Source organism: Mchenga conophoros, linkage group LG5 (assembly GCF_057382185.1).
Source record: "Mchenga conophoros isolate Kocher_MC1m ecotype Shallow Benthic linkage group LG5, M_conophoros_male_GT1.1, whole genome shotgun sequence".
Taxonomy (NCBI): domain Eukaryota; kingdom Metazoa; phylum Chordata; class Actinopteri; order Cichliformes; family Cichlidae; genus Mchenga; species Mchenga conophoros.
Window position 1 is genome coordinate 14,237,728 of NC_140530.1, and position 14,983 is coordinate 14,252,710.

General features: G+C 38.6%; 1 protein-coding gene across 5 annotated transcripts in view; it reads left to right on the top strand.

Annotated features, from left to right (window-relative positions):
• The window catches only part of cita (citron rho-interacting serine/threonine kinase a), a 38,948-nt gene that overhangs the window by 12,369 nt on the left and 11,596 nt on the right, over nt 1-14,983 (top strand). For 3 of the 5 annotated variants that reach the window (XM_085273478.1, XM_085273482.1, XM_085273481.1), the window contains exons 11-31: nt 876-981; nt 1,585-1,728; nt 2,300-2,419; nt 3,059-3,229; nt 4,008-4,061; nt 4,166-4,219; nt 4,566-4,706; nt 4,830-4,955; nt 5,457-5,552; nt 5,851-5,967; nt 6,612-6,721; nt 8,078-8,252; nt 9,243-9,440; nt 9,660-9,713; nt 12,096-12,293; nt 13,225-13,418; nt 13,533-13,668; nt 13,783-13,887; nt 14,038-14,178; nt 14,384-14,491; nt 14,590-14,782. In XM_085273478.1, the coding sequence (XP_085129604.1) occupies nt 876-981; nt 1,585-1,728; nt 2,300-2,419; nt 3,059-3,229; nt 4,008-4,061; nt 4,166-4,219; nt 4,566-4,706; nt 4,830-4,955; nt 5,457-5,552; nt 5,851-5,967; nt 6,612-6,721; nt 8,078-8,252; nt 9,243-9,440; nt 9,660-9,713; nt 12,096-12,293; nt 13,225-13,418; nt 13,533-13,668; nt 13,783-13,887; nt 14,038-14,178; nt 14,384-14,491; nt 14,590-14,782 (2,741 nt within the window). Of the gene's footprint in view, nt 1-875; nt 982-1,584; nt 1,729-2,299; nt 2,420-3,058; nt 3,230-4,007; nt 4,062-4,165; nt 4,220-4,565; nt 4,707-4,826; nt 4,956-5,456; nt 5,553-5,850; nt 5,968-6,611; nt 6,722-8,077; nt 8,253-9,242; nt 9,441-9,659; nt 9,714-12,095; nt 12,294-13,224; nt 13,419-13,532; nt 13,669-13,782; nt 13,888-14,037; nt 14,179-14,383; nt 14,492-14,589; nt 14,783-14,983 lie in introns of all 5 variants that reach the window. The other 2 variants (XM_085273479.1, XM_085273480.1) reach the window with 1 other exon arrangement.

The following is a 14,983-nucleotide window of genomic DNA, read 5'->3' on the forward strand; positions in this document are numbered from 1 at the left end:
GCCAACAAAGGTTATGTTACAAAGTATTGAGTTGTATTTTTGTTATTGACCAAATACTTATTTTCCACCCTGATTTACGAATAAATTCTTTACAAATCCTACCATGTGGATTCATGGATTTTTTTTTTCACATTCTGTCTCTCACAGTTGAAGTGTACCTCTGGTGCAAAGTACTGACCTCTGTCATCATTTTAAGTGGGGGAACTTGCACAATCGGTGGCTGACTAAATACTTTTTTGCCCCAGTGTATATGTATGTATATTATATTATATATATATATATATATATATATATTATATATTGCTCTGCATAAAAATTGCTCAGCTGTTCTGTTGTCAAAAGAATAATTGTCATTACTAGATATTCTTCATTCGCCAACTCCAAAGGGAAGGTTGAGTCAGCTTTTATGCTCCTGGTTTCTGTTACTCGTTTATGAAGTGTGGGTGTTGTGTCTGCGTTTTGACCGACTTCATTACAGATACAATGACTGTAGGCCTTGCTGTTATGTGTTGTGTCCTTATGTGGCAATATAAGACTGCCAGCCGAGTCCCATTCTTGTTCATTAGTCTGACTGATTATTCGAATCATTGGTTGCATTTTTAATTAATTTTTTTTTTTTTTTTTTTTTTTTTTTTTTGTCATAGTTTGTTGCACAAAAGGAAGATTTTCGAAGCATTTTGTGCTCTCTGGTCTGTTGATTATAAAGAGGTTGACAGGAACTCGCTCGCCAGAGAGAAAACATTGCCCCTAGTTAGAGTGGATATGTCTCTGTGTTTAAATAAAAATTATTGCAATGCACATTTCAAATTATGTGCGCCAGTTTGATTGTTGAAATATTAATGTTTCAAGAATTTCTGTAAATGTTGTTGCCCCAGGTCAGTGTCTGCAGGCCTCAACTCTCCTGCTAAGACCAACTCAATGGAAAAGAAACTGCACCTTAAAAGCAAAGAATTACAAGAAACTCAAGACAAATGTCACAAGGTGAGCATTTACAGCCTGTTTTGGCTCTCATTCTTTGTTTTGTTTTTTTACAAACCTTTGTTAACAAAGCTTTCAGCTTTAACGTAATTTAGTAAATCCACAGTATATTTTGTCTTCTGTCTCTGTTATTTTGGCAAACTCAAAATGCTCCTTTGATAAGCAAATAAATAACATTAACATATTCTGGAAAGAAGGCTTTTTATTTTTAGACAAACTGTGAAATTGGACTTCCATAGTTTGAAACTTTGTTTTGAGCAACATCACTTCATTATTCTGGATTTTATTAGCAGATTTCTTGTGTTTATTCTGGCTGACTGGCCTAACACAGATCAAGGAAGCGTCTGTTGGTGCTGTTATGAGCCAAGTTCATTTTGTAGTGTGAAAAACATAGCAGCTTACTCGTTTTAAAGCATTCTTGGTTGGCCATTTGTTAGAAAAATAATTTACAGCTAATGGACCCCTTATTTATAGTGAAGTAAATAGCCACTTTAAGTACCTTATGCTTCTGACGCAGGCAGAAGACAGCTGGGACACAAACCAGCAATGTTAATCAACCTTCAGGTGAAGATTTTAAATAAGTGATGTTTTCACTGCTGTGTTCAGATGGAGCAGGAAATCTCCAGGTTCCAGCGTAAGATGACTGACCTGGAGTCAGTGCTCCACCAGAAGGATGTGGAGCTGAAGGCCTCTGAGACTCAGCGGAGTATCCTGGAGCAAGACCTTGCCACCTACATTACTGAGTGCAGCGTGAGTCATACTGTACTACCAGCATGTCCATTTGTGTTTTATTGAATTAACCTCTTCTACCCTGGAGGCTTTCCATCTGTTATAAAAATGCATCTACCATTTCATGAAGACTGCAAGTGTAGTACAATCACTGAGGCATACAATAATGACTTAAGCATGACAATGCTATATGGGTTTAAGTTCTGTTGTACTAAGTATGGTAGAGTTGCAGTTGGCAACTTTTAGAACAGGTTAAACAAACAAAGTGTTTCCTTTCAAACTTGGGTTTTGATTTAGCAGAAATGTTGATGGCACTATTGGCCATAGTTTTTTTTGAAACTCCCTCTAGCCTTGTAATAAAAAAACTCTGTAAAAATTCCTGTTTAAGTGTCTGTTATACAACTTGAAGTTTTGCAGCTTTTACTGATGAAATTGTGGGTTGTTTTTTTCAATTGGAAATGTCAGACAGTAGCCTAGAGCTTAAGTAGTTGAAAAAAAAAGAAGGGTAGAATACTGTAAACTAACTTATTTTATTTTATTTTCTAAATCTTAGTGCACTTTGTGTTAGTCTGAAACACGTATTTGTTTGCAGAGCCTAAAGCGAAGCTTGGAGGAGGCACGAGTGGAAGTCTCTAGAGAGGATGACAAGGCCATGCAGCTGCTGCACGACATACGCGAACAGAGCAACAAGCTGCAAGAAATTAAGGAGCAAGTATGTAAATTTTCTCATTTAAATGATTCTGAATCCTCCTCCTCATCATGATAATGATGTGGGGCAGATGAAGAATTATTTCATGGACACTTCATGGTATTTATAATAAAACAGTCTAGTGAAATGGGGAAAAATGCCTTTAAACTGCATATGCATACTGTTTTTTGTTTTTTGGGGAAATTATTTGACACGGTGTTGTTTGTACCGTTGTAACTGATAGTGCAGTCCTTGAAAAAGGGATGAGATTACTTTTCCTCTCAGTGTGTCCCTGTCACACAGGGAGGGCTTTCCCTCTAAGGACTCCCTTGTCCTTAGCGCTCAAAGGTCATTCCTGCAGATGGCATAACTGCAAGGTACAAAAGTGGCGACTTGATCATTAATCTACAGATTCATTGACCCTTTAATTAGGGAGATGATACACAGTGTTTACACTTTTTAATATAAATTCATGATTTTAATTGAAAATTATAAATTGAACTGAGGTGAAAATTAAATCTGTACAAAAGAATTTTCGTTCTACCCAACTGAGGAGCTGGATCTGGTCATTATTTAGCTTGCATAACATGTGGTTGCTTTTACAGTAAATTTTATGTTTAATTTAATTAATTGTGTTAACCACTCTGTGCTTATTAACGTCAGGAGTACCATGCCCAGCTGGAGGAGATGCAGGTGACCATCAGGCAGCTGGAGGAGGATCTCTCCGCTGCCCGACGTCGCAGCGACCTCTATGAAGCTGAACTTAGAGACTCGAGACAAACAAGTGAGGAGCTCAAAAGAAAAGCTGTGGAATACCAACAAAGGATCCAGAAGGTATGTAAATGTGTATATGTTTTCACCATATATGTTTATAGTTCATGTCATGTCTAAATCTAAATTGAACCAAATAACAGGAACACTTTGTGCTTTGTATTTTTGATCTGCTCTAAAAAGCAAAGCACAAACCTGTTAAGAGGGATTGGAATGAAACTACAAGTTGCACAACTCATAAATTATGAACATGACTGTGTCACTTTACAGAGAAGATGATTTCTGTTTTGGCTTTTGATCATAAAATACAGTTGGATTCAAGTGAACTGCATTTCCTAGTTTGGGGGCATTTTACTTGGATATCAAGAGTTTAATATTTGACAGTTTTGTTGATGATAAAAACTATTAGTCTCATTTGAATCGGTACAGTCGTGTGGTTTGGAAGGGCCCAGAATGCCTCCCTTTGGAAGTGATCTGGGCATGGCAGACTGTGAGGAGATCCCAGAGCAGACCCAGGGTGCACTGCTGTAGTGATTACATCTCCCTGCTGACCTAAAAACAGGGGAGGGATCCTTCAGAAGAAAAAATGTGTGAAAAGTGCTTTCTCTGCTGCTGTCCTTACCCTCTTGCAGAATAAATGAATGATAATATGCATACTATAAATCAGAGAAAGGGCCTCATACACTTTATTGTAGGATATTGCAGTAAATATCAAATAGGTTTTTATTCATTCTCTTTCCATCATTAGTAATTTCTGGATCCAAGCTGTTTTTACTCATGTGAATCAAATATTTCAGGATGAATTTATGCTCAATTCTTATCATATTGTTAATGTTTTTAGGCAAAAGAGCAGGGAAAAGCTGAAGTGGAGGAGCTTCTCTCCAAACTTGAAAAGGTTTTCTTCCTTTTTCAAAAATGTGTACAGAGCTTACAGAACTGTATTTACCCCAAAGTTTGATTTTTTTTTTCACTTTCTAAATTGTTTTTTATTCCCTTAAGACAAACTCTGAGCAGCAGGTGAAGATTCAGGAGCTCCAAGACAAACTGTCCAAGGTAGGTTTTTTCACAACTGTCTTTCATTGGGTTTTGTGTTGCTTGTTTTTTTACCTACATTTAAATTACTAAAGACTTTGGATTTTGTAATCTTTCCTATTTATCTGAAAAAGGAAAAAACAACAACAAAAAAGACCACTATTATATGTGTATGTATCCAGGATGAAGCTGTGCAGCCATTTCTGCTGTTGTTCCTTATTTATTCAGCAGAATTGCTTTTGTTTTTTGTCTTTTTTTTGGTTTGTTATGTTTTCTCTTTGTCCTAGTGGGCAGAAATTGCACAAGCATATCAATATGTTTGTCTGGGGATCTACTAACAACCTTTGACCTCCTGATTTTTCCCCAGGCAGTGAAAGCGAGCACAGAAGCCACAGAGCTGCTGCAGAATGTTCGGCAGGCCAAAGAGCGGCTGGAACGAGATCTGGAGCGCCTGAAAGGCAAAACCGACTCTAGTGACACTTTAAAACGTCGTCTTAGGGAGACGGAGGTACCAGACTGACCTGCTAATGCTAATGCTTTCTAGTCCTATGTTAAATAACCTTTTTGACAGTTGGACTACCCTACAATTTTCTGTGTAATTAGCCTTGCTACGTTTTTGCTGTGTAAGCAGGAGGGCAGGAAGACACTTGAGAATCAGGTAAAAAGGCTGGAGATGGTTGAGCGTCGGGAAAATAAGCTGAAGGATGACATTCAGACCAAATCCCAACAGATTCAGCAGATGGCTGAAAAGATCCTGGTGAGAGCTACAGATAAGACTTGCTAATACTCTCCATCACTCCACCCCTAACTTCACCCCACTGCCTACTCAACCAGCCCTCTGTCCATTTATCCTCAACAGATATCGGAGAACATACATGTACACACTACATACTCTTCACTTAGATAGCTGAGCCATCACAAATGGCTACTAGTCATCCAGTATTGGTACATAAATAGGCTTTAACATATTCATGATTTTACCAGTGTCAGCATGAGCAGGCATCACTGCAGTCGACTTGTGGATTTCCAGCTTTTCCATGCAAGTTTCTTTTGTAATGTTTTTGGTGCAGTAGAGCATTTTGCCTAGTTTTTAATTCATCTGCTTCATCTGTGTTTTAGCTTTTTTTTTTCTTTGTATGTAATACAGAATTTGTGTGTATATGCCTATAAATTATTATTTTTGTTAAAATGTAGTTGTTGTTTTTTTATCTGTGGCCATCATGTTAGATTTATCCATTTACAACTGTAATTTGTCCAGGAACTGGAGGAAAACTTGAGGGATGCCCAGTCAACTGCCCAGAGGATGGAAACGCAACTGGTTCAAAAGGAAAGGCTTTATGAAGACAAGATCAAAGTGAGTCAGCTTAATGTTTCTCAGACTGTTGTAGATATTTTAAAGAAATATTAGCATATATGTTTGCTCCAGTCAGTTTTAGTCAGTCCTGACATTTCAAATAAGTGTAGCTTTGGATTAAATCAGAGCTGTCACATGTCTTACGGTGAGATGTGACACCACACTAATTAATATTTCCACGTCAGGTTATAAATTTACAACCATATCATTGAATGACTGCTTCACATGGGAGGCTGGAATCTAAATAGCAATGTGTCAAATTAAAACGGGATTTATTCACTGGTTCTCGCTCATCAAGGTTCTTGAGGCCCAGATGAAAGCAGACCTGGCTGACAAGGAGAGCCTTGAGGCCAGAAGGGCGCAGCAGGAGGAGGAGTCAAGGGAGAACTGTAAACTCATCAGTGAACAGAAAGCAGTAAGGCAACAAAACCTCATATCATCTCAGGCATTTGCTGTAAATTTTATACTCAGGTTGACACAAAGCCATATTTAAAACGAGTAAAGGTAACTTTAACTTTTGTGATATTAAAAGAAAAACAATATATGCAATTTATCGGCTGCTTAAAGTATTTTATTCCCTTTTACATATACTAAGCATTCCCAATCTAATCTCATTGGGTATAGACTGTCTCTTATGCATTTATTTTAAGGATTAGACAAATATAATTTTTTGTTTTACACCATAATTTGTTATAGTACTATAGTAGTGATTTTTTTGTTTTGTTTTGAAATGTACAGGTTAAAAAGACAGATTAAATTAGAGTATCCTTCATGTTGCACTATAAAGGCTGGGCTCAAGTTCTAATCTGGTTAATATGGTAGACTTGAGGCAGTTAAGAAGCTTTTAGAGGTAGTCATCTGACATTGACAGTAGACGACTCAGGCAACACCTTAATAGTCTCTAATAGGATTTTTCTGAAGTAAAAGGTTTTTCTACCTTTAAAAAAAATGTGAATGTCCCATATTCTAGCCCGAATCTGGTTATCAGTCAGTGGAGAATATATCCTTGTGTTGGGATGTGATCTACAGCATGTTTTTGCACTTTCTTCTTTCCCAAAGACCATTAATGCTATGGATTCAAAGATGAAGAACCTGGAGCAGCGCATCGCCGAGTTGTCAGAGGCTAACAAGCTGGCTGCTAACAGCAGCATCTACACCCAGAAGAATATGTGAGTTAACTAGACCTTCTGCCCACACTGTGCTTTGATGAGTGTGTCCACACACATTGACTGCACTTACATCTTTGTGCAACATGGCTGATCTGTCCCCGCTGTGTGTATACAGTGTCATCTTTAAGATTAAGTACAGGAAATGCATTTTTCATGTAGTCTTAATAGAATATACAAACCTATTACCAAAGAAGTTAGTCTGCTCTACAAAAACAGAATTCAACAGCTTACTAACCATTTGAATGCTATTTAATTCAAAATGGTACAAAGATGACTTTAAACGCTAAAATATTTTCTTAGTTTCAATTATATACCAGTTACATATTTCAAATAACATACTGATATTAAGTAGCAGTAGGTAATAACTAAGTACAATACAAGCAATGCCAGAGTCTTTAGAAGGTAAAAAGTGAACAGAAAGAGCAAATTAATCAGCAATTCTCAATATAATGTCATCTACAATACATAATATTTTTAGATAATCCTGAGGAATTTCTCTATGCAGGCATCAACACTGAAATAAACATTATAGTTGTGAAACTAAGCTAAGGAGGACTTCAAATAAGCTTTTTAATCCATGAATGCACATTACAACTTTACCATTTGTTTGGAAAAGTAAATGCATATAAACAAGAAGCACTGCTTTTGGGTGTAAAATGGCAAGAATAATAACCATGCACGCTTTATTCTACTTAAGAGGAAAGATAAAGTTTTGGAGCAACATACAATGCCAGATTACATCTTTTTAAGGGAAGGCCTTGCTAACTTCAGCAAGAACATGGCAAACTACATTTTGTGTGCATTACTGCAGCATAGCTCTGCCATAAAATTATAAAACTCTGGCCTGCCTGCGCTTTTGCCTGCAGCGTGAATGGAATATTTTCCTGCACTGTGTTGTTGCAGCACGGGGGGAAAATATGCTTATTATATTATTAAATATGCTTCTCAGGTTCAACATTTGATAACTCGGCTTTGTAGTGTTTTCAAGGAAATATCAGGTTTACATTATTCACATTAATTTCAAATTTGAAAATAAAATGCAATTAATGTAAATAATGTGAAATTAATTTGCACATTTAATAGAATGAAAATGATTGCATTGTGCTTTTCTTTATATTTTATATCGTATCACGCTTGTTTAATACAATTAGAGATGCACAGACTCTAAATTTCTGTCTAATATTGATTTTTAAGATAATAATTAGTCTAATGGCAGGTACCGATGTTTTAAATTGCTGCACTGTTCATTTTGTATTAGTGCAATTAAATTGTTTACACATTAAGCTCCAACTTTTGTTTTACGAATATAAATTCAAAACAGGAGATATAATTGGCATTTGTTTGTATTTTTGTCAGGAAAGCCCAGGAAGAAATGATCTCAGAGCTTCGACAGCAAAAGTTTTATTTGGAGTCTCAGGCAGGCAAGCTTGAGGCCCAAAATGCCAAACTAGAGGAACATCTGGAGAAGATGAGTCAACAGGAGCAAACCAAGAGAACCCGGCTGCTGGAGCTGGAGAGCAGGCTGCGGGAGGTGAGGCAACAGGAGGCCGAGAGACAGTACAAAATCTGTTCAAGCTCAAGATTAACTAATTCACTTTAGCCGACACACAGTGTAGCCTTACTATCCACAAAAGGGATTAGGGCAGCTGATCAGCAAGCGAGCTCAGATGCTTTTCAGATAAACAGCTAATTAAAAACAGATCTGTAATGGCACTCTTTACAAAATTGCAGTTCTCTTCCTGTATTATCTCTGGAGCAGTGCTGTTTATTAGCTAACAACTGATAAAATCCTAAACCATAAGAAAATGTAGCAGGACCAGAAGTTCTGGCATGGACAGTCAACATTTTACCCTCAAACTGGATGACTGATAATTGCTTGCAAGCATTAAACTCAAGTTATACTCGTATGTATGTAATGTTTTCAGTCACTGAGAAGCGCACCCCTCAATTTCATGATGTCTTTATGAACCCATTGCAAATCTGCTCAATAAAAAGAAGTCCCGGCTTAATTTTGAGGAACACAATGCCCCCTTTCTTCTGAACGCTCTCACCCCCCAGTGTGCTTGTCTGTCGACGCTCCTGGTCGACAGCCTGCTGACTGGATGTCATATTCTACCTCCACACGGTCTTCGCTACTGAGACATGATACACAGATTGGCACTAATTGCTGGCCTCTCTGCACCCTCGCTTAAACACATACACACTGTCCTCACACACACAAATATGTACTTCAGTTGTGATCGGCCGTTCCATCTGTCAAACACTTATGAAACAGCTAAATGAACCCTTGTGTATTTTTCAGCAGACTGAATTTCTGTATTTGCCAGTAAGAAGTGCAGAACCTGAGATTAACTAAAAGTGCATATTCATTCCAGCAGTCTTTCATTAGTAGCACTCTGCTTTCCTAACAATGTGATTAAGGTTAAAGTTATGCTGAAAATGATATTCAAATACAAAGTGTTAAAGGTTCGATTTGTTCAATATCAACGCAGTATTCACACTAACCCTCTCTGTGTTGTAGATGGGCCTAGAACATGAAGAGGAGAAACTGGAGATTAAGAGGCAGGTGTCAGAGTTGACCCTGTCCCTCCAGGAGCGTGAGTCCCAAATCAGCAGCCTACAGGCTGCACGTCTTGCATTAGAGAGTCAGCTGCAGCAAGCTAAGACTGAGCTGGAAGAGACAACTGCTGAGGCTGAGGAGGAGATCACGGCCCTCAGGGTAAGACGAGCAAGAGGAAGCACACATGTATGCAATCACAGTCACCCAAAGTAATGGTGGTATTCACCATTTCCTATATATGGATAGAAGCCTGTATTATTAATACAATAATAACTTTTTTTTTATAGTGCTGTTAGTATGAATGGCATTCTTTACGATTACACATTATGCATACTCAGATTTGCTTGTATTTTTTCTTTTCATTTGCTCTTCTTCCAGAACCACAGAGACGATATTCAGCGGAAGTTTGATGCCTTAAGAGACAGTTGTTCAGTAAGTGATTCCACAGCCTTTTGTCTGTGCTTTCAGCAGCAGGAGATAAAATTCTTCAAAGGTTTCACAAGACCCTTGAATATATAGTGATTCATGTGTAGCTGCAAAAGATTGTTCTAATGTAACAATGTAGTCTACTGAATCAATCTTTGGCAGCAAAATGCAGCTTGCTGTGCAGAGCACTCTGTTAGCATTTTACTGGTGAATTGTTTTTGTTTTATTTTTTATAAAAGGTGCCATTATAGTTGTCACAAAGACAAAAATCTTTTTGATGCGCAGCTAACACATTACTTCAGTTACCTCTGAGTAGTGCTGAGACCACTTTAATTCAACTGTTAGGTAGCTTCCAATTTGTGCAGTTCTTTTTAAAAATGTACTGTAAATGTAAGATGAACATGTCCATCTATCGTCTTCAACAAATGATCTTATTTGTCATTAGTGGTGCAACGGATCATGGTTGATCCGTAATCCGAACCGATCCCTATCCACAGAAGAAAAGAGAGAAAAAAGAAAAAAAAAAAGTATGTGTATGGTGCGCGTGGTGGGTCTGACAAGCATAGTTATGGCCAGCGCTAGTGGTCCAAGTGGAGGAGCAGAGGAGTTTGCGGTATTTAAGCAGCCCTTTGCTGCCCAATCCGACCGGGCTAAAGCTATTACAAAAGCTATTGGGGTGTTTAGCTGCAGACGGGAGGCCGTATTCCGTTGTGCAAAACAAGGGGTTTAAACTGATAAACGTGCTTGAGCCATGCTATGATATCCCGTTGCGCGTCCACTTTAGTGGCAAGATCGTTCCAAGCATGTATGAGCAGCAAAAGTTTAAAGTTATGGCTGAACTGTCCCAGGCACCTTCTGTTGCCCTAACTACTACAAATGGGTGGACCTCCAGGGCAACGGAAAGCTACGTGACCGTGACAGCTCATTATATCACAGCGGAGTGCGATAAGTAAATGTGTTACTTATTAGGCATCACATGTTAAATTTTTGTCTTTTTTCTTTTTTGCTGATCCGAAAATTGATCCGATCCGTGACTTAAAATCTCCTAACCGTGAGATTTTTGATCCGTTGCACCACTATTTGTCATGGAGTTAAAATAGAAACAAATTCTTATTATGTTACATTTAAAGTGAAACAACAGTTTTGTGGTTCATATGTGCCAAAAACATGTTTCCTATTTCTCTGACTGGAAATGACTTGCTGTCACTGTACTCATTACACCTGTAAATTATACTCACTACAGCTGTGCTATTACAATCCCACTTCCAAAGAAGTTGTGATGATATAAATTAAAAACAGAATGCAAAGATTTGGAAATCTCATAAATTTTCTATTTTATTCCTAACAGAATATAGAAAACTTTAAATCTTTAAACTGTAACATTTTACTCTGTCATGAAATATTTGAGGGATGTTTTGAAACTAAATCAGTTAATTAAGTGGCAGCAGATTGGGTAGCAAGAGAAGCAGAGTTTTTCAGAAGATGGACAGAGATTCACCAATTTGCCAAAACTCGCACCTACAAATAATATAATATAAGAATCTTTAATTAGTATTGAACTATGAATATCTTGTCATCTATGGTGCATAATATCATCAAAATGTTCTGAGAATCTGGAGAAATTTCTGTGTGCAAGAGACAAGACTGAAGATAAAAATTTGATGCCTGTAATCTTTGTGCCATGAGGTAGCACTGCATTAGCAACAGATACAATTCCCTCCCAGAAATCTCTTCATGGACTCGGGAACATTTCTATAAATCACTGTCTATGATCACAGTTCACCGTGCCATCCACAAATGCAGGTTAAAGCTCTGTAACGCAAAGACGTCATATATGCACATGATCCAGAAACGCTGACGTCTTCTCTGGGCCAAAGTTCTTTTAAAATGCACTGAGGTTAAGTGGAAAGCTGTTCTGTGGTCAGATAAATCAAAATGTAAAATTCTTTTTGGGAAACATGGACTTCATGTCCTTTTGACTAAAGAGGAGAGGAACCATCTGGCTTGTTACCAGCGCTCAGTTCAAAAGGCTGCAGCTCTAATGGAATGAGAGTGCATCAGTGCTTGTAGAATTGGCACCATGCACATCTAGAAAGACACCTTCAGTACTGACAGGTGTATACAGGTTTTAGAAAATATATATGCTCCTATCCAGTCAATATCTTTTCCAGGGAAGGGCTTGCATATTTCAGCAAGACGATGCTAAACTGCATACTGCACATATTACAGAGTCGAGTTCTAAACTTCACCAATTGAAAACATTTTGAACATCATGAAATGAAAAAAATTGGAGTTAGAATTATTACAACACAGCCAGTTTTGTGCATAAAGCCTTAAAATGTGTTCTTGTTTGCACGTGTAAACCTTTACCTGTTTGTACCTCCTCAGGTGATCACTGACCTAGAGGAACAGCTGACACAGCTTAGTCAGGAGAACGCCGAGTTGAATCGCCAGAACTTCTACCTGTCCAAACAGCTTGATGAGGCATCAGATGAGAGAGAGGATCGGCTGCAGCTCAGCCAGGAAGTGGACCGCCTGAGGAGGGAGGTGGCTGACCGTGAGATGCACCTCAACAACCAGAAACAGGTAACAAAAACCGTTTCCAGACAAATTGCTGGCTTCTCAGTGTGTTGAGTGTCATTCAGATGTAAATCATTTTCATGGTAATGTGCCTTGCTTCAGTGAGACATTGCCACAACACTTATTGAATGAGCCTGTTTTATGAACTTACAGGTGAGATTTGACAGTGACACATACCAAGTAACACTTAATATATTAGATCAGAGTTTTCTGCACAAGGCAATTCTATTTTTCTACTTGTTTTAATAACTAGAGGGGTTATATACTAGTATTTATGGGAACACTTCCATAAACATTACAACGCAGCACTGGTAAACAGATCAGACAATATTAAACTAGCTTATAAACTGTGCCTCTGTGTGGCTCAGCTGTTTGAACCGGTGCACACAGTGTAATTTGCTGTTCAATCTCGTCACCAGGTTTTATTAGAAGTAATTAATGAAGTTAGCACTTTTGCTACATGTCATGGATGGTTTTTGCTGCTGTCTAGTGCTGTATGGGGTGTTTAAGCTAAATGTCCTTCTGATAACTAAATGCATGCAGTCAGTGTCTTCTGTCAGCTTCGTGCCATTCACTTACGGTGCTGAGACCATCTCATACCAGCAGCTGAATAGGAAGGAGTGTATCTCTGAAACAGTCTAAACCTAAATTAAAAGATTAGATGCTTACCACAGGTTAGTAGATGGAGTCGAAAGATTCATTATTAATTGCTCAAATATTGCCAGCAGATTAAAAAAGCAACAATTTATAATCCTTTTTGAATTTAATTTACTTTTTTTAAAACACAATTTATTTGTATTTTTTGTCTGAAATATTCAAGGCCAGAGAACCTATTATGATGCATCATAGATCATTGAATAGAGACAACAATCACGTGGTATTGCCAAACGCTGAGAAAGATGTTCTCTTCAGTCTGTTATTTCATTTATGCTCTCAGAACATTGAGACACTGAAGACCACATGCAGCATGTTGGAGGAGCAGGTGGTGGAGCTGGAGTCCCTAAACGATGAGTTGCTGGAGAAGGAGAGGCAGTGGGAGGCTTGGAGAGCAGCTCTGGAAGATGAAAAAAGCCAAGCTGAGAGACGCTCCAGGGACATGCAAAGACTGCTGGACAATGAGAAGCAGAATAGGTGACATTCTTAAATTTATACTTGCGCTTATTACATAGAAAGTGGTCATTGTATGTCATTTCTATTTATAAATTAGTTTATTACAGTCATAACACTTTATTGTTGTGTTCAAAGGCTGCGTGCAGACCAGCGCAGCACTGAGTCTCGCCAGGCAGTAGAGCTGGCAGTCAAAGAGCATAAGGCTGAGATCTTGGCCTTACAACAGGCTTTGAAGGAGCAAAGACTAAAGGCTGAAAGTCTATCTGATACTGTGAGTCTGTTATCCATGAACTAACTTTAACCCCAGCTTCAATCTTTCAAAAATATGGTTTGACTTGTAGCTGGGATGAATTAGAGGTTAACAGGCACTCACATGTTCTCACAGCTCAATGATCTGGAGAAGAAACATGCCATGCTGGAGATGAATGCCCGTAGCTTACAGCAGAAGCTGGAGACTGAGAGAGAACTGAAACAAAGGCTGATGGAAGAGGTAGGAAGTGAAAGTCAATTAACCTGCATGATATTTCTACACATATATTTAAGAAACTTGGGTTTCTTGTTGTTACTTATTGTAACTATTGCTCTATTGCTGCTGTTAGCAAACTGTACCAAAAAGATTTGTGTGCTGGTGTTCATGCAGCAAGCAAAACTGCAGCAGCAGATGGACCTCCAGAAGAGCCACATTTTCCGTTTGACCCAGGGCCTGCAGGATGCTCTGGACCAAACCGACATGCTCAAGACAGAGAGGACCGATCTGGAGTACCAGCTGGAGAATATACAGGTGCTCAGTGCAAACCTCTGCAGTAAGATAAAATACTGTGGTCTCTGGGGAGGAGGAGTCCCAGCTGGATATTAAAATAGTGCCACTGATACCGGTGCATAAGAAGGATAAAGTAATCTTAAGTCATGCAATCCCAGTGGAAATTCTTCTCATAGCTGTCTTCAGAAGTATTTCCTTCTCTGAGCTTTTGTTTTCCTGCCTACAGGCGGTATATTCCCATGAGAAGGTGAAGATGGAGGGGACAATCTCCCAGCAGACTAAACTCATTGACTTCCTCCAGGCCAAAATGGACCAACCCACTAAAAAAAAGAAGGTGTGGGAAAATATTTACAAAATCTATGTACAAACCATGTTACATTAATAATCAGCTTCAAGGTAAAGCCAACTGAGTACTGTTTCCTCTCTGAGCAGGGTATATTTGGGCGGCGGCGGGAAGATGTAGGCACCACAACTAATGGGGCATTAGCTCCACAGGCCCAGCCAGCAGTTCCATTGCAGTACAGTGACATGAAACTAGCTTTGGAGAAGGAGCGCTCAAGGTGTGCAGAGCTGGAGGAGGCTCTGCAGAAGATGAGGATAGAGCTGCGGTCCCTCAGAGAAGAGGGTAAGGACGGAAATCTTGAGTGTTTTTAGTCTTTATAGTTTTTGTTTGTGTGGTGATTACTGAAGTGCCATGTAGCAAGACTAAAAATCTGTCAGAATATTTTATGTAGACAACACTGGATTGTGATCATCCCAGAAAAGGACAAAAGTTCAAATAAATACATCTACCCTCTAGTAAGCCCTTCAGTCTTTGCAAACAGTG